The following is an 18,563-nucleotide window of genomic DNA, read 5'->3' as shown; positions in this document are numbered from 1 at the left end:
GGGATTGCACTGCTTGCCAACGTTTTTCACCATTTTGGCACTTTCCATTGATTTGTCAAAGTTCTTGATAAAAGTCACAAGTAGTCAGTGCTTCCTTGTCTTGTGGGATGGTTCATCAGCTACTCCAAGTAGGGAGCTTTCTCTATCCTTCTAGTGGGTAAGTGTACGGATAGCAACATACTAATATGAGCAGTTAGCCACAGAGAAATATATAATCACCAACCCCGCTTTCATAATAGCTAGGTAAACGGGCCTAATTCACGGACAGTTAGCCACAGAGAAGTTTTACTGACTCCTTACAATTATTCAGATGACATCGCCGTTCAGAAATAGTCTATCAGTCAATATTGAAGAGCCACATAATTTGAAGAAAACAGTGACATAACATCAAACTGCATGTAGAATCTTTAGATTGAATAAGAAACAATGCAACTAAATTCTGAAGCCAAAAGAATTTCCCCAAGCCAAGGAAACTTATCAAAAACAGCAAAATATATCTTCATTACTCGGCTCGTGATTTGACAATAAAATTCTGACGACTGATCGGATTCATCACCACGGGGGGTCCTGCAGTACGTGGCCATGCCTGCAACTTCTTATCAGTCTCCTCTGCCCATTCCTTATTCGTGATAGTTGAGGGTGTAGTCCCTGGTTAGGGCATTAAGAATACTGTAAAACCAACAAAGACACGACCACTTAATTTGAAAGTCAGGAGTAGAAAGCAACTTACCACCAAATATCTTCTTGTCAGAAATAACAACATCACAAACATATGCAACTACACCAGATACTACAAGAGCTCCAACAATCTTAGCTCCAGTCATTGTTCAAATCTGCACCAACTAAACAGTATCACCATCAAGAATAAAAATAATAACCAACCTTTCACTGTAAAATCTTTGGGTGATGATACCAGAGTTCTGGGGCTCGAACCCCGCCAGCATCAAAGAGTTACTGATCTCATTTAAAACAGGCTTACCAATAATAATAATAAAAAAAAGTAAATAAAACGGGTCGAACTTCAAAAGCATTACTAAGGTCAAACGACAAAGTAATTAAATTGATATGAAAGCACCTATGTTACATAGACACCCATATTATAAACAATACCCTTGTCTGATACATATCTACGAGTTTGTGTCGGATACAATACAAACACATATTGTATGTGATCTAACTACATTTTTGATATTTTGCCATTTCAGACACTTAGTATCAGTGTCGAAAACGGACACACGTATCCGTGTTAATGTAACTCGGGAAACCACATACAATGTGGCAAACCATTTCACGGAGGATTTTGTTAGGGAAAACACAGCAAAAATAAGCACCCAACCGTTATCAGATTAGCAACTACTTAACAATGAGACTAATGTCTTCCACAATGAACTTTACCAAATCACAGATGAGATACTATGCATGTTGATGATCATTACAAAAGAAGAAAGCAGATATTATACAACAACAAAGACACCTGGGCATATGGGTATTAAGTTGACAGGGGGTAACTCAGAGAAAGGTGAAACAGTTACAGAATCCAGGGAACTGGAACAACTAAGAAGAATGATGAATGAGATTAAGCCAGCTCTAGGGTGGGCAAATTCCTTGTTTCTTGCACTTCCCCCTGATAAGCAAAATGAATAAGGTTGAGTGTTTTAAAGTGTTCAAGAGACCAACAGATTGGCTGATAAGCAAGTCCTAAGATCAAATACAGATGACCCCCTTCTTGATCCTGTGGCTGTTCTTGGTTAAAATTATATTATTTGCAACATTTTGCTGGATATAAAAGAGCTAACATTCAAATGATTCGACATGCTCTGGCTGTCTTGGTAGGTGGTCCTTCCACCAAAGTTACTACCAAACAAGATGCAAATACAATCAAAATTTGGTGTCATTTTAAACCTCCAAATACAAAGATTATTTGCAGCTTTACTTGAAAGAGATTTTTGGTAGTGAAACCCACCTCCCAGGATGACAAATTCCTAAATCACCTCAAGTTTAGTTCTGTTCCACCTAACAAATATTTTGCAGTGGTAATAGTACGCCCCGCCAAAACAGCTCCGAAACAAAAAAACAAAAAGGTGTGTGCTGCACTCACGAGGGACTGCCAGTGATATACTGGAGGAAGGTGGGGATAACGTCAAGTCTGCATGGCCCGATTAGGTTGGTGTTCAGTGTACTAGGGTACAATATCAAAATCGAAAAGGGAAGCTTACTTCTAATAGTTGTGTCTTCACACGTCGGATAGTGCTCGAGAAACCGTTGCCCAAACTCGCTTTCACGAAAGCTCCAGCGGCCTAAGATCCTATCCTGACTTTCATTGTTGGAAGCGAGCAAGCGGGTAAACGAACTAGCTACTCGGTAACTAGGAGCATCTCTTCATAGCTCCAACCTAATGAATGGAGCGCCGACGCCGCTTACTAAGCATTGGTTCTATCCCGGCCAAGCAACCAAAGCCGGGGACCTAGGTGGGAATAGTGAAAGAAGTGATAACTGTTATTTCCTAGGTTACATGGACACGTCAATATCTTAAAAAAATGTGTCGACAACACCGTGTCGACACGGATTCGCATGTCGACACAGCTAAATGCGTGGAAATTCGGCAGAGCACGAGTAAAGAACACACACACGACTATAAAAAGTAGTAAATGATGAAGAACCTGTTTTCGACGATCTGGTTTTCTTTGATGAAGAAGACACGATCTGGTTTTCTTTGATGATGACGATCTGGTTTCGATGAGGAAGAAGAAGGTAGGTGTGGTTGGCGGCTACCAGATCTATTTTTGAGAAGAGGTAGGGTTCGATGAGGAAGAAGAAGGTATGTTGGTTTACTGGGCTTGGGCCTTGTTTAAACAATATCAGTATGTTTTGCGATACATTTTGGGCCTTGTTTAATTGAGGTTCACTTTTCTGTTTTTCCAGGTAAGGTACTGAGGCATCTACACGTGGAAGGAGTTTTGTGATGACAGAAGAAGGGCCCGTGATATCTAATTTATCTTGATTTTGTACAACAAAATAAAATTAATAAAGAAATGGCAACTTATTGATGTCATATTGCATTTTTCAGTTACTTGCTTCCATTTCTGTTTTACTTCCATCTTAATTACAATTAAGTGGCATTTATAGTAGTTTTGGTTTAATACCGTACTAAATGAATTTTATATATACTATTATTCAAAATTAATTGTGTTTATATATATATATATATTTTTTGTCAAATTGTGTTGATATATCTCAAAGGTACACATATTGTACATACGAAAAATATATTAAATTGTACAAAAAATAAAATAAAATTCAACTGAACTATTAACAAATTAAAATATAGGAAAACAACCTAATCATAAATCATTTAACTTATTATTGGTAAAGTGCTTTGAATTGATGTCATTTTATCACAAACTCAATTTGAACCGTTCTATTAAGTTTCTTTTTCTTTCTCTTTTTTTTTTGTCATTTATCGCATGCAAACAACACTAATTCACTTGTGGATTTTATTAGAAGTTTCAAATAGACGGAGGTCTATTGTATCCTAGTATACACCTTTTAGAATTGGGCAATTGTGCACAAATATGTACTTAATACTTATTATTAAAAACAAAATGAAAAAAATAAGCAAGAAGGAGAAAAATATAACAAATTCATCAAAAAAATATTAATTCACTTTTGGAATTAATTATAAAATTTTGAAATAGATTAAGGACTATTGTAATAATATTGCTATTATATGTGTACCCTAGTATGCACCTTTTAGAATACGACGATTGGGCACAAATATGTATTTAACACTTAAGATTTTTTTTTTTTTATAAATGAAACAAATAAATAATAGAAAAGAAGACAGATAAAAAATAAAAAATCATCAATAAATATTAGTTTATTTTTTGATTTGATTAGAAGTTTTTGAAATAGACAAAGGACTACTGTAATAGTATTGTTATACTATGTGTACCCTAGAATAGCGTTGTGGGGCACTATTATGAATTTATTGACACATTATCAGTAAAACAAAACGAACATATTTATTTAACAATATTAATATTCCTCAAACAATATTAGTTCACTTTCGGATTTGATCGGAAATTTTAAAATAAACAAAGCTCTGAAGTACTAGGGAATCGATATATAGACAGAGCTCTAAAGTAATATGGAATCGATACATGGACATCTATACAACCATCTCACTCAAAAGATGAACTTGCAAAGTGAGCTTAGGCTAGGTTTTTTTGGTATAAGGAGACCCCAACCTTTTATTACTGGCAAACTCTCAAGTACAACTTTCCTTCTTTATCCCCCTTGATCAAAGCACTAAGTTTTTGATCTATGGGGGGGGGGGGGAGGAAGTACATGCATTGATTATTACATTCTATACTATGAGTACTACAATTACTACTAACTCTTGACAGGTAATCCGCAACTTGATTTCCTTCTCTGAACACATGTTGGAATTTAACCTCTGCAAATCTTGCTTTTACACACCCAATCTGAGCCACCAGGTTCTTACAATACCAAGGTGGAGCTTCCCTCTTCTCCAATATCTGTATCACTCTCAGTGAGTCAGACTGCACTACCACCTCTCTTATGTTCAGTTTTTCCACTCCTTCAATGCCTTTTTGGACCCCAAGCAGCTCCTGATATAAGACTGACTGTTTTGTGGAGTTTCCGCAGAAAGCCATGAGAACCTCTCCATATCGATCCCTTAAAACCCCTCCATAGCCTGCTTTTCCCTGCTGTAAAGATCCATCCGTGTTAAGGACAAGAATGTCAGAGTCAGGTTTCGTCCATTTGACCCACTGGTCCTCCCTTCGCGTGTACGCAACACCAATCCCGAGCCTAGTCAAAACAGTTCGCACTGCGACATCATCCTTCACTGCTTCCAGCGATTTCCCTAGATACAATTTCATACTATTCACAGCCTTCATGCTCACTGAATCAGCACTGAGAAACCGCTGCCTCTTGAGCCTCCAATTCCTCTCATTCCATATAGCTTGCACTGCAGCACATGTTAGCGCTCTCAACACTTCAGAGGCTATGGATTTCGGTCTACAAATGCGCATGATGTAATACCATTCTGCATGGGAATTTCGAACTCTGCTTGGTAACCCCATCGCCTCCTTAAAACTGCTCCACACCAGTTTCGAATAGGAGCAGTCAAAGAACAAGTGCGCCGAACTTTCCTCATATAAATCACAGAGGCAGCAGCGCGAATGCCCAATCACCTTCTTCGCCATGAGTCTATTCTGGGTAGGTAGCGATCCAGAGAACAGCTGCCATACGGTGAATGAATGCTTCGGCACCGACAGCTTTCCCCATACAATCTTGTACCATTTTACTTTACTTCTAACGTTCTTCAAGACCGCATAGGCAGAGGACACAGAAAACAGCCCTGAACTCGATGGCGTCCAAACTACTTGGTCCTCCAAGGTGTATGAGTTAATCTCGGTGTTCATGATCAGCCTCTTCACCTCACATTCAGGTAGGTCGATGATACTCCTTGCCCACTCTCCATTAAGAATCACCGAACTGACCAGCGCATCCATTGGAACGACTTCAGCCAGAAGGGCCCTTGCATCAGGGTCCAAGATGAGTGGGCCTGCACACCACGGGTCATGCCAAAAGCTCGTCCCATTACCATTCGCTATGCTGTATCTAACAAACTTCCAGGCAGTCTCTCTGTTCTTTAGGATCCCTCGCCACACCCATGAGCAGTCCTGCGGAACTTTCATGGTCCAAAAATGCTTCTTCTTTATGTGGTTCTCCCAAGCCTACTTAACCCATACACAATCAGTTTTCTGAGCCAATTTCACCACTAATCCACAATATGCAGCTTAATTCCAAACCCGTGGATCCACCAAACCAAGTCCGCCTTGCTCCTTGTCAAGTCTGAGGGTAGCGTGGCTCGCATAGTGCATTTTTTTTGCCATACTTGGTCCTGCCCAGATGAATCTGTTACACAGTTTAGCTACTTTATCCAGCACAGCTTTCGGGAGAACAAAAGTTGTGGCCCAATAATTCTGGAAGGATGAAAGCACTGACTTCACAAGCTGCACTCTGCCCGCCCTGTTCAACTCCTTGTTTTTCCAGTTTGAGATTCTTCCGGTAATCTTCTCTATGAGCGGCAAGCATTCTTTTACCCCTAATCTTGTAGCCGTGAGTGGCAGCCCCAAGTAAGTGACTGGTGGGGTTACAAGAGAGATGTTCATGGCTTCTGCTAATGCTAGCCCTTCCGCTTCAGTCATACTTCCAGTTAGAAGAGTTGTCTTTGCATTACTGAGCTTTAGTCCTGTAGCTTCAGAGAAAGAATGTAAGATACCCTTAACAGCCATAATAGAGTCCATATTACCTTTGCAGAACAGGAGCACATCATCAGCAAAACATAAATGAGATATCCCAAGTTTTTTGCACTTTGAATGGGCTGAAATTTTCCGAGATTGCAGCCCTTGACGGAGTAGCGAATTCAGAATCTCCATGACTAGCACGAACAGATAAGGAGACACAGGGTCTCCCTGTCTTAAGCCTCGCTTCCCTTGAAAATAACCTTCAGGAGACCCATTTACCATCACCGAGAAATACGGCGAAGTATAGCACATCTGGAGCCATTCTATGAACAAAGGTGGGAACTTGAACTTTGTGTAGAATTGCTTCAATTGCTACCCAAGAGACAGAGTCATAAGTTTTCTGAATGTCCAGCTTTATTGCACATCTCTTCTGCCCATTCTTCCTTGAATACCCACGCAACAGTTCATGGGCCATCAAAAGATTATCCTGATCGATCGTTCCGGAATAAAAGCAGATTGGGGACTTGATATCAAAGATGACATGCAATCTTTCATTCTGTTAGTTAACACTTTTGATACACATTTGTACACGATGTTACAACATGCTATAGGTCGAAAAGAAGCAATATGCGAGGCATTTTTCATCTTCGGGATAAGACACAGAAAAGTAGAGTTTATACCACCTGGTATCTGCTTGTGGCTGAAAATATGCTGAATAGCTCTAATGAAATCATCTCCAATAATATCCCAACTGTTTTTGAAAAAACAAGCGTTGAAGCCATCCGGGCCTAGTGCCTTGTTGTCTCCCATCGCAAACAGTGCATCTTTAATCTCCATGTCACTAATTGGGGAAACTAACATCTGGCGAGTGCCAAGTTCTACCTCAGTAATATGCACACCATTCAGAAAATCGGTGTCACAAGAAGCTGCTGACGACACCCCAAGTAGCTCTTTATAGTACTGCAGAAATGCTTCAGCCACTGGTTCTTTACCTTCCCTTATAGTTCCTTGCGCATCTGTAATACTCCATACCCTATTTCTGATTTGTTTCTCCTTCAAAGCATTGAAGAAAAACGCATTGCATTTATCCCCGAAGCTCAGCCAATCTATATCAGTTTTATAGTACCATTCAGCTTCCTCCAGCTTGAGAAGGTGGCACAGCTTCTCCCTCACAGCAAACTCTTGTGCACTAAGAGTAAGGTCAAGCCGCTTACCGTTCAGTTTTTCTTGAATCGCTTCCAGTTCACTTCTTGTTTCAGCCACCCTTTTCTGAGTATCATTCCTGACCGATCGTGCCCACCCTTTCAACACACCTTTTAAACTTTTGAGTTTCCTTGTTAGCATGAATGGCGGACTCCCATGGTCCTCGATTTCCCAACAAGCTCTAACAGTAGGCATAAAATCCTGGCTCATTGTCCACACATTGCTGAATCGAAAAGGAGTGTTACTTCGAAAAGATTCCAAAAAACTCAGAATCAACGGGCAATGATCAGAGAGTCCTTGGGTTAAAATCTCCACCTTTGTTGCTACTGGAATTGACGTCCAAGGCGCATTGATGAGACACCGATCAATCTTCGACCACTTCCTTATTTTATCCCCACCGCTGTTCCATGTGTAAAAGCATCCAGATTCTGCGTGATCAAACAGCCCTGCCGTATTTAGACAATTCACAAAAGGGAGAGTCTCTCTGGGATGAACAGCCCTATCTCCCACTCTTTCGTGCGAAAACAACACATTGTTAAAGTCTCCCATCACACACCACGCACCTTGGGTTCCGGCACTTATCATTTTCAGCTCATCCCACAAGATGAGCCTCTCATGACTCCTATTACTAGCATAAACAATGGTAAGGAAAAAGGAGAACCCATGCTGTAGGCTCTGAACCTTGCAGTGTAAGAACTGGGCCCCTTCCACCTCTCTATGTACATCCAAACTGCTCGTATCCCATGCAATCCATATGCGTCCATGTTCATCACTCGCATAATTATGTATACATTCCCATGAGGGGCAAACCAAATCGGCAATAGAGAGGTGTTTTTCCCTCTTCACTTTTGTTTCCAACAAGCCCATGCAACTAATCTTCTTCTCTACAATAAACTTATTTAAATTTTTCGCTTTCATGTGGTCGTTCAATCCTCTTATATTCCAACTACACACCCTAATCATTGATGAGGAATAGGTTTAGTGACCCCGCCTCTTCCCACGCCCTTTCGGCCGTCCTTTTCCACGCTTCCCCGAAGTTGTCTGCTGTTCTGAGTTGCGTTTTTTTTGGGCTCTTGTTTGGACAGCACTATTCTCTGGTGCTACGCTCACCGGGACAGGAGTGGATTGCGAGTCACTGAACATCTTCGTATACTTATGTGTACACTTATGTAAAAATTGTAGAATAGCGACGAGGGACACTAATATGATAAAGAATATAGAGTTTTCAAATATTGGCTCACCAATGACAACCCATTAAAAGGTTTTTGACACTTGAAACATATAATTGAATGTCTCACCCCTATAGATTATGTTCTATAAGGACATCTCCAATGGGGGGTGTAAACCGTATAGAGTGGAAAGTTAACACTCAAAGTATCAAAAAAACTCTATCCAATGGGGGTGTTAAACCGTAGATAATAGTCTATTAGTCGATAGAGGAGGTAGGAAATTATCCATCTCACTATCAGTTGATAAATAGCTCGGGCGACACTTGAACACACGTCTGAACAAAATAAATGTTTGGACGTCACTTGGGGTGTCGTCCCTAGTGGCTCCCCTCAACTCCATGTTTTCTTGATCTACGACTCGCTCACACTGAGTGTTTTGTCTTTGACTAATCTTGTTCTCCTTTAATAATATATTACTTGCGTAATTTAGTCCCATCTTGATTAAACGGTATTGTTAATTCCATATTATAACTTTTATCATTAACTAAATGTTATTGTGGATTATAAATTGGCAAAAGAAAATCATTCAACCCTTTTATCTTCTACAAAATTAAGTAGAAGATTATAACCTATTTAGTGACACCTCATCATAATCAGTAAGGTGTAGTGCACCGTATCATCTCACAAGATAGGGTTTCTCACTTTCTCAGGACCACTCACTTTCCCTATAAATAGAAAGAGAGAAGAGATAGGGTTTGTCACTACCCACTCACTTTCCAGCTTTCCTTATAAAATTCTCCAGCTTCACTAAAGGCAACATAAAGACAACATTAAAGCTCAAACCGAAAAAGATGGAACCAAGTGGGGGTTAGATTTGTCGCATTCCAAGGCATTAACCTTCTTACATCTAGATTTTATTACCTGAAGATCACCGCATACAAAGATTCCTCACAAAGGTAAACGTTTAAAATACTCTTAGATCCCTCCAATTTTAGTAAAGTTCCCTCCAACTTTAGTCAATAATAAAAATGCCGACTTCTTTTTTGTCTGTTGCCATTTTTTCAAAGTGAACAAAATGCATCCACCAAAACAACGTAAGCCCAAGGCAAGTAAACCACAAACTCCACTGTGGGAATATATCGAGAAACTTGAAAAGCATGATGGTGGGGGAAATAACAGGTGCCGCTGTAAGTTTTGCAAACTAGAATTCACTGGTTCATATACGAGAGTGGGGTCACCTTCTACGCATCCCACGTTCTGGAATAGAAATTTGTGAAGCTGTGGACAGTGATACCTTAAAAAAAAACTCTTCAAAATCCAAGCTGATGCAGATGCAAAGGCAACGGCAGTTGATATGCAATCAATCCCCCTCCCGAATGTCGAGAACTATGGCTTGGTAAAGAGAAAGGGTGATAGAGGTTTGGGTGAGTTATTTAACATGCCTGCAAGAGATAAACTAGATCATCTGATTGCTCGTGCTTTCTTTGGTTGTGCTATCGCCAACAATGTACTCCGATCACCTCTGTTTAGGGAGGCTATCCAGTTTGCATGTGATAATAACCTTGTGGGCTATATACCACCAACTGCTGATCGTCTTCGAACAGTTTTGTTGCAGCAGGAGAGGGAACACATAGAGAGTTTGTTGGTTTCAACAAAAAATGGTTGGAGAAGGACTGGTGTCTCCATTATAAGTGATGGGTGGACTAACAACAACAGCAGACCACTCATTAACTTCATGGGTTCTTCTGGAAGCGGACCGGTATTTTTGAAGGCAATTGACGCTTCTGGAAATTTGAAGGATGCTCCATATATTGCTGGTCTATTCTTAGATGCAATTAATGAAGTAGGACCATCTAAGGTGGTTCAGACAGTTACTGACAATGCACCTGTAATGGCTGCCGCAGCGAAGATAGTTCAAGATGCTCACCCGCACATATTTTGGACTCCATGTGTATGTCACACATTGAACTTAGCATTGAAAGATGTGTGCGACCCAACTCCTAGAGATGTGTCTAGATTTTGCAATTGTAAGTGGATCAAAGAGCTGATTGTGCAAGCTAGAGCTGTCAAGATGTTTGTTGCAAATCACAACAATGCTTTGTCGATTTACAAGAAGTATGCAAAATTGAAGCTATTGAGTATCGCTAAAACAAGGTTTGCTTCAAACATCATTATGCTTCGCCGATTATACGAAGTCAAATCTTCTTTGCTATCTATGGTTTGTGATGCTGATTGGAAATTTTACAAAGGCGATGATACTAGAAAAGCTCAAGCTGTAAAAAACTCGATTGTAGATGATAGTTGGTGGGAAAATGTGGCTTATTTACTTGAGTTTATGAATCCACTCATTGGCATGCTAAGGGTTTGTGATACCGATAGACCATCGCTGCACTTGGTATATGATATGTGGGATGTAATGATCGAAGAAGTAAGAATGGTTGTTTACAAGCATGAAAATAAAGATGTAGCTACTGAAATAAAGTCAGACTTTTACACTGAACTCCATGGTATTCTTGTAAAAAGGTGGGACAAAAGCAATACTCCCCTCATTTGTCTTGCACACTCCTTACATCCTAAGTTTTATAGTGATGAGTGGTTAGGAGGAAGTGGTTTGCAGCGTGTGGCCCCACATCGTGATGGGGAGATATCAACAGGGCGCAATAGTTGTTTCAAACGCTTGTTTCCAAATATTGAGGACAGAAAGAAGGTCAAAGAAGAATATGGGAGGTTTTCTGGTTGCTTGGGAGGCTTTGCAGATTGGGAGTCACAAAAGGATAGGTATACTGAAGATGCTTCAGCTTGGAGGAACAATTATGGATCAACTGCACCTGCACTTGCCATTTTGGCGGATAGGTACATTTTAATTTACGTTATCTTTTATTGTTTTTGAGTGTAGCAGAAGACTAATATATTTGTTTTACGTTTTTATACATAGGTTGCTGAATCAACCTTGTTCTTCTTCTTGTTGTGAGCGGAATTGGTCAACATATGGTCTCATTCAAAGTATAAGGTGCAACCGATTGGACCCAAAGCGAGCGGAGGATTTGGTTTTTGTCCATAGTAGTCTCCAACTGTTATCAAGAAATAATGAGAATTACACCAAGGGTCCTACAAAGTATTGGGACGTACTTGGTGATGAATCAAGCATGGAAGGACCTACTGAGTTGGAGATGGCTAATCTGAATTTCTTTGAGACGGTTCCTCCTCAAGATGAGGAGGGGACATTGACTCAATGAGAAATTCCTTCTCCTTTTTTGGAACTTTTTTGTCTGAGGTATATATTTTTATTTTTTTCTATTTTTGATTTTTTGTAGAATATTAGAATGATAATAATTATAATATTAAATATTTTAGTATCTAAAACAACTTTTTTGAACTGTTGCAGAGCAAATTTTTGTGTAGGAGAATTGTTTGACAAACTACACTTTGGTCATGAAAGATATGAGCTCTCTGTCTATTTTTTTTGGATGTGCGACACATTTTGGGCTACAAGATTAGTGGATTAGGTTACAGATTATTTGCAATTGGCAATTCTCTTTACTTGCATATTTTGCAACTTTGTAAGTTCCTCAACTAATCAACTTTGTATGCTCATTTTATATTTGAGTTAAGATAATATTTCTATCACTTTAATATTTGTTTAGTATGCAATACTTTTTTAGTTTTTTAGTTTTTCCCCTATTTATCACTGTTTTTCTCATTTTCTGAAAAAACTTCTAATTTATAAATTTTATATTTATTAAAAAATTAATTAATTATTCCTAGCCGTGTCCCCGTGTCGAACTCCCACAGCTCCCCGTATCCGTGTCGGATACCGACACGCGTGTCCGTGTCAATGTAACCTAGGTTATTTCATATTAAGTTATCATTTCTAGTTAAAATCTTCCGAGACAGATCTCCACTTGAAGGAAAAGCAACGTCCGCAGCATCCATGGCAAAGGGCAAATCCTTCACACCCTGCCTCCTTCGTTCAATCTGTGCCCACGATTGGAGACCTGACATGAAATTGAAGAGTCGGACATATTTTTGATGTCCAGCATCAAATCAAGGAACTGAATTCTTTCACATATTCCCTCACCGTGCCAGTATGCTTAAATTTCTTGAATGAGTCTCTCTTTTTCCTCTTCTTCTTTCTCTTGCTTCTTATTATTATTCTCCTTTTTCCTTTATATAGTACTTGATCGGGACTCGCCTGATAGAAAGTACACTCCTACTCCTACTTCCACTACAAGTCTTCGCCCATCACAAGCTGCCGGAACTGCATGAGACTCCACCCCGGTGTGCCATGGGAGAATATTTCCGCGATAATGGAAATGCACGCATTAATAATCTATGATGATCTTAGCAAACAGGCGGTGGCATATCGAAAAATGTCATTATTGTTACGCCGACCACCAGGCCATGAGGCTTTCCCAGGGGATGTTTTCTATTTACATTCCCGTCTCTTAGAAAGAGCCGCTAAACGATCGGACCAGACAGGTGCAGGTAGCTCGCAGATAAGAATCAGTTCAACTTTCAAGGAGTTTCGTCTATTTTTCGCCCATCTATCTCTGGATACAAGGATTGATCTTGAATGGTGCAGTTATCATACCTCTTAGGAGGCACTACCCCCAGACCTGCCTGACTCCCTCAACCTATCGGTCGAGTCACTTCCTTCCACTCGCCTTACAAGGACCTACTCGACTGTCGGTTTTAGATAGTCATCTTCCTCTCCCTATCCTTACTTTTCACTCGCTTCCTCTCGTCTTTTACTTGAGTAGCTCTTCTCGGTTGCTCAACTGCTTATCCTTGAGCCAGATTCTACAGGCTACCTTTCCTTCTTTTGTGTGGCCTAGCTTTGATCCGTAGGAGCTAGGGCACAGGCAGAGGCAGAGGTTTCCGTTGCTTGCTTCGTGCATACAATTCTTTTATTCAATAAGGATTTCCGTAGCTTCAACCGATTCTCCAAACAGCATCTACTAGAACTTTAGAAAAGCTTGGAAGCAGCTGATCGGGCTACGTACAGTCGCCCTCACTTCAAATCACTTCACAGCAACCACATATCGATTAAGCAAGATGAACCACCTACCCATATGATATAACAGAAAGCGGGGAATGAATAGGACCCCTTGTTCATGTCAAAAACCTAACCTATAGGTCGTCGGTTTGATAACACTGGGAGTTGGAGGCAGGAAGCAGGCCGCTACTCGTAGGAATTGGAGGATACCAGCTTCAGAGGTAGGTTCGGCGGGGTATGGGCTAGCGGGACGGAGACTCTTGGTCCATAGCCCCCTGAGATTGGATATGGGCTGATCCACGGGACCTTTCAATGGGATGATACCTATTTTATACGGGCCGATCCCTTTTTTAATGAAAAAAACTGGATGTTCCGCCTTACCCCCACAGAGATCCTTTCCAGAGCATCTTTGCACCCTCCCCTCGATGCACCCATGAAAGTTGTTGGTTCGTCTGTGGTGATCTGTACCTTGAAACAGACCTTAGACAAGCAAATTGGATTCAAATATGAATCTGAATAAGAGTATGATACTAGACAACTAGAGAAGAGAGAGGCTGACGTCCTTTCTAAGAAAGCAGAAATAGTTCACGCAGTGAAATGCAGTTCAGTGGAATTCTAGTGAAAATCACAATCTGAAATCAGGGAATGAAATGGAATTCATTTAGCGAAGATTGGTCTACTGGTCTACGAGATTACTGTTTAGCAAACGAACTGAGAACCTTTCACCTACGATATGCTCTATAAGACACAAAACTAAGGAAAAATCAAAGAAAGGATGAGGCAACGTAGGCAGTTCCATCCACATCTATTCAATTCGTTATTCCATTCCAGCTGCTTTCAGTTTTGGAGAGGAGATATAGAACTATTCGTACGTACGGAATGAACCTATAAGGGTAAGGTTTCTTGCCAGTGAACAATGGAAGCGAAAGGAAGTTTTAATACAGGTAAGCAAGTAAGCAAGACCCCTCTTCCAAAAGAATCCAAGTGACGAGCATCAAGGCCTTTGGAACTGATTCATACCGATCTCTGTGGACCCATGGTAGTTACAAGCATTGAAGGTCAAAGGTACTTCAAGGTCTTTCTTGATGATTATACCTTAAAAAACTGGGCTTTCTATGCGGAAGTCTAAAAAAGATGAACCTTTAGCAAACTTGAAGCATTTTATGATAGTGCAAGAACGTTTTACAGGCTGTAAAAGTACGTCGGTCAGATCGTGGAGGTGAGTTCTTATCTAAGGACTTTGTTTAGCTAACACCAATTTCTTTCTGGTGTACACAGCCTGAATCTGTGCTAACTAGACGATTTACCACTACCGGGATTGGTTACCAACTGTAATTCCATTGTTAGATATTAGGCAAACGTCTTTGGTTTGGCTATTCATCACTATGGCTGTGGGCTGAACTAGTGAGTTAGCCTGGCCAGTATCAACAGTGACCTCTTGACTCCACAACAGCAAAAGAACTCCCTTCACCAGCGGGCCTTGGCATCTCAACCACCAGACCAGTAGGAGAAGCGGAACAATAAAAACCCTTATAGGAACCCAGCCCCAAGAGAATGGAAGTGAAAAGGGAAGCTAATGAGCAGATACAGGCCGGATCCTATCCATCTAACAGATCAGGGGAAGCATTAGTCCATGTTTGATCAGGTAGTAGGCAAGCAAGGGATAAGACAGGAAAGGAAAGAGAAGTGAAGACAGTCAGCTAATTAATGAGAGTTTTAAGTAAGGCAAGCATGCCAGGACTGACTCTACTAAGCTAATTCATAAGCTCATTTATGCTATAAAAAAGTAGAACAAGAAAGATGAAGAAAAGCATGCTATGTTATAAGATGAGTTGAGGTATTCACTCCCTTCCCCCAGCAAGCAATAGAAATAGAGTGATTGATTCTCTTGTATGCAAGTTTATAAACAAAATACCTGCTGAAAGAGAGCCTACTAAGCTCATGCATAAGCTATAACGGGCACTTTGTAAAAAATGATTTGCAGTGGGAAAACAGCTGCACGACCTTGAAAGTTTGGTAACAAGTGGAGTGCGCACTCCACGAGTAGCAAGCGCTGACGGAACAGAACTAACATCTAAGCTTAACAGCCGTTGCACGCTAGCATTTTTCCACTGGCTGCTAGTTGTAGCGCGCAGTATACTAGTGAATAGGAAAAGCGAATTTAGATTACAAATGACGGATGGAGGTTGAGGATGGAACATGTTCGGTGCCTCGCCCCTGTCTCCTTCGACGGAGACTGCAAATAAGGAAGTGGGATCTCTTTAGGATCTACTCCAGCGTCTAGAAATTGGTTAATCGGTAAAGATAGTGGCGGAGCTAGGGGGGTCCCAGGGTACACCCTGGCTCACCCTCAAATTTTGGAAAAAAAAAAAAAACTACTATATATATATAAGAATAATTATAAAACAATTTATATGAATATTGATTTGTTACCTAACCTACACCTACACCTACATCGTACCTAACATACCAAAAACGAAAAAGAAAGCCTCGTTAGTCTCATATCTTCTCACGAATTTGTTCTTTATATCTATTTTTCATTCATAGAACAATACTTTTTGTACGAGTTTTATAAACATTTATTGTAATTCTTTGGTAGGAAAAATAAAAAGGAAAAAAAACAACACTCACGTCCCAATATTTCATAATATATTTTCATTGGTACGTTATCTAAACATTTTATTCCTTGATATTTTTACATATTTATATTGGTTCTAATGAATTATATTGGTTAATCGAATCCATGATAATTTATTGTGTTGAATGTGTTTCTACACTAATTTTGATTGTTTATTGTAATGAAATTAGTTTTGAATCTACTTTAAGACATTGATTGAAATTTTGGAATAGAACGAAAACAATTAAAGCAAACGCGTAAGTGAAGACAAAAAGAAATACACTAAAGTCTACTATTTTACAATATTTTTGCCATATTGAGGGGTGACAATTTCTTTTTTTCCATTGCCTCGGCTATTTTTCTAATGACAGACCTACAAATTCATTGCTTTTGTAAATTGTACAGTTTTGAAGTGGTTTCCTAGATAAAGCATATATACGGAATATTTTCTATTTTTAAGTTTTTAATTTTCTAAAGCTAAATGAAATGTTAATTGTAATTTCGAAGATTTAAAAAGAATGACAAATTGAGTGTGTTAGTGTGTATTTTTAGTTAGTTGTGTTGAAGTGGCTAACCCTCATACATGTACTTGGTGCCCCGTAAAAAAAAATTGAAGGACAGCCATAGCTAGTAATCTTGAAACTAAATTTCCGTAACAATTAAACATACCCACGAATCTATTAACAAAAAAGATTTTATCTTTTCAAGATTTTGATATCAAGCAATAAGCATATAATAGTAATTGAAAACATACAATAATTTTATTAACTAGTTAAGAAGAATTGCATACCTTGACTTAGCTACAAGTATGAAGAAGAAAATTGATGAATTTTTAGGCCTTGTCTGTTTATGGGTGTGTTTCTTTTTACATTCAACGATTTATTTTTCGGATACCGCCTTTGGTCTTAAATAGGATACTTGGACTTAAACCTTCAACGTTGCGCTTGGGCCTAAGCCCAAACTAATACCCAATTAAGGCAACTCAAGCCCATTTTTGCAGGAGCTCTGCTAATTTAAGTCAACCATGTGAAATTGTGAATGATCAATTTTATTTGAGAAAAGTGGGCAGTATTGTTTTGTGTGTGTGATGATGGAATGGAGGGAACATCGTCATTTAGGTATGAGTTGTGTAACATGGCAACATGCAAGTGCTGCTTTATTCGAAGGAGTTTTGATAAGATGTTCCACGGTAGAATTAAGAATGATTATCGTTGATTTAGATAATGGATTGGAGTTCTTGAGATACCACAATACATGGACGATTCTCGTATTTTGGTACACTAGAATTAGCACGACTGGATTTTGAATGATCATATTCATAAGAAACAACTCGTAACTCTTAAGTGAGTTGCACACTTCTCATCTATATAAAGTGTACTTGAAACTTGAAACTTGATTGTATTAGTGTTCCTTTAGTGAACTATTCGCACAACTGGTTGCGAGTGGTGGGTTGCAGATTACAAATGTACAATTTTGAACATGAAAGGAAATTTAAAACTCTTATGTACTGACCCCTGAATCAATTATAAACAACAAAATAATAATTCTCTAATGAATGAATGTAGTGACAACCCCCAGGGTAAGTGACCAGCTTGACCTAGTCAAAACAGGTGTTCTTGAATTCCGTCATTAATATAGTCTTTAGTTGTGGTTGGTTAAAAGGGACCCTACTTATAAACACTTAGATTAAATAAAGCTCTAGAAATTAAAGAGTATGGATCCAAAATTAATATAGTCTTTAGTTGTGTCTTGCGTTGGACGTAGTCCGTTTAATTACCCACCCTTACTTAGGCAATTGTAAATAATCAACTTTTTTTTTCTTAAAAATATCTGTTGTCCTAATAGAATACTGTCATCACAATTGTACTTAAAGAAAAAACATATAGATTACTTAGACCTGCACGTACTTTCCAAAGTCAGGATTCTCAGGAAGGGTTGTGTTGCAAAAGACAGAAGGAGAATCAGCTTAATTATCATCTTACCAACACACACCTCTACTATTGTGACTTGGGAGCTTTAAGCCTTGTTGTAAAGAAGTGGATGAGCAGTTGTCAGCATTTTTTTTTTCTAGAATGCTACCAGGCAACCAACTTTGTGAGTCACATACATGCCACAATTGGTACAAATTTAAGTCATAATGCTTTGTCACCCCCTTTTTAAACTTCACAACAACCTAGTCAAATATAACTACTACACTTTAAAATGAAAAGCATGACTACTTCAAAGTAAAAGTTAATTCCAATAATATATAACTACATAAGAATCCGCCTAAGGCACAAGAGTCGAATATCGGCCAAAAG

The 18,563-nt window shown here is 39.3% G+C and overlaps 2 protein-coding genes and 1 long non-coding RNA gene across 5 annotated transcripts; 2 read left to right on the top strand and 1 right to left on the bottom strand.

Moving 5' to 3' along the window:
• Positions 1–212: 212 nt before the first annotated feature.
• ATOZI1 (monopolar spindle protein (DUF1138)) lies at positions 213–17,205 on the bottom strand. 3 transcript variants are annotated; one of them, XM_086558220.1, is made up of 3 exons: positions 17,054–17,205; positions 731–833; positions 213–648 (listed from the first exon to the last, which is right to left on the bottom strand). In XM_086558220.1, exons 2-3 carry the CDS (start codon positions 822–824, stop codon positions 503–505), a joined length of 240 nt encoding a protein of 79 aa, XP_086414346.1. In that variant the 5' UTR covers positions 825–833; positions 17,054–17,205; the 3' UTR covers positions 213–502. The 3 variants fall into 3 exon arrangements, with proteins under 3 accessions (XP_086414346.1, XP_086414348.1, XP_086414347.1); XM_086558222.1 differs by having other exon boundaries at positions 731–842; positions 17,054–17,157; XM_086558221.1 differs by lacking the exon at positions 17,054–17,205 and adding an exon at positions 2,661–2,799.
• On the top strand, positions 2,217–15,009 carry LOC147505779 (uncharacterized). Its single transcript, XR_015193471.1, has 2 exons — positions 2,217–2,495; positions 12,497–15,009. It is a non-coding gene; the product is annotated as an uncharacterized LOC147505779 (long non-coding RNA).
• LOC147505780 (uncharacterized) lies at positions 9,723–12,174 on the top strand. The gene is given in 5 exon segments (XM_086558213.1): positions 9,723–9,880; positions 9,882–9,948; positions 9,951–11,503; positions 11,586–11,924; positions 12,036–12,174. Coding segments are annotated over 4 exon segments (2,076 nt in total). The 5' UTR covers positions 9,723–9,725; the 3' UTR covers positions 11,887–11,924; positions 12,036–12,174.
• Positions 17,206–18,563: the final 1,358 nt, after the last annotated feature.

This window comes from Coptis chinensis, chromosome 4 (genome assembly GCF_015680905.1).
Source record: "Coptis chinensis isolate HL-2020 chromosome 4, ASM1568090v1, whole genome shotgun sequence".
In the NCBI taxonomy this organism is placed as follows: domain Eukaryota; kingdom Viridiplantae; phylum Streptophyta; class Magnoliopsida; order Ranunculales; family Ranunculaceae; genus Coptis; species Coptis chinensis.
Note: the sequence above shows the minus strand (reverse complement) of the source record. Positions and strands in the feature narration are given on the sequence as shown.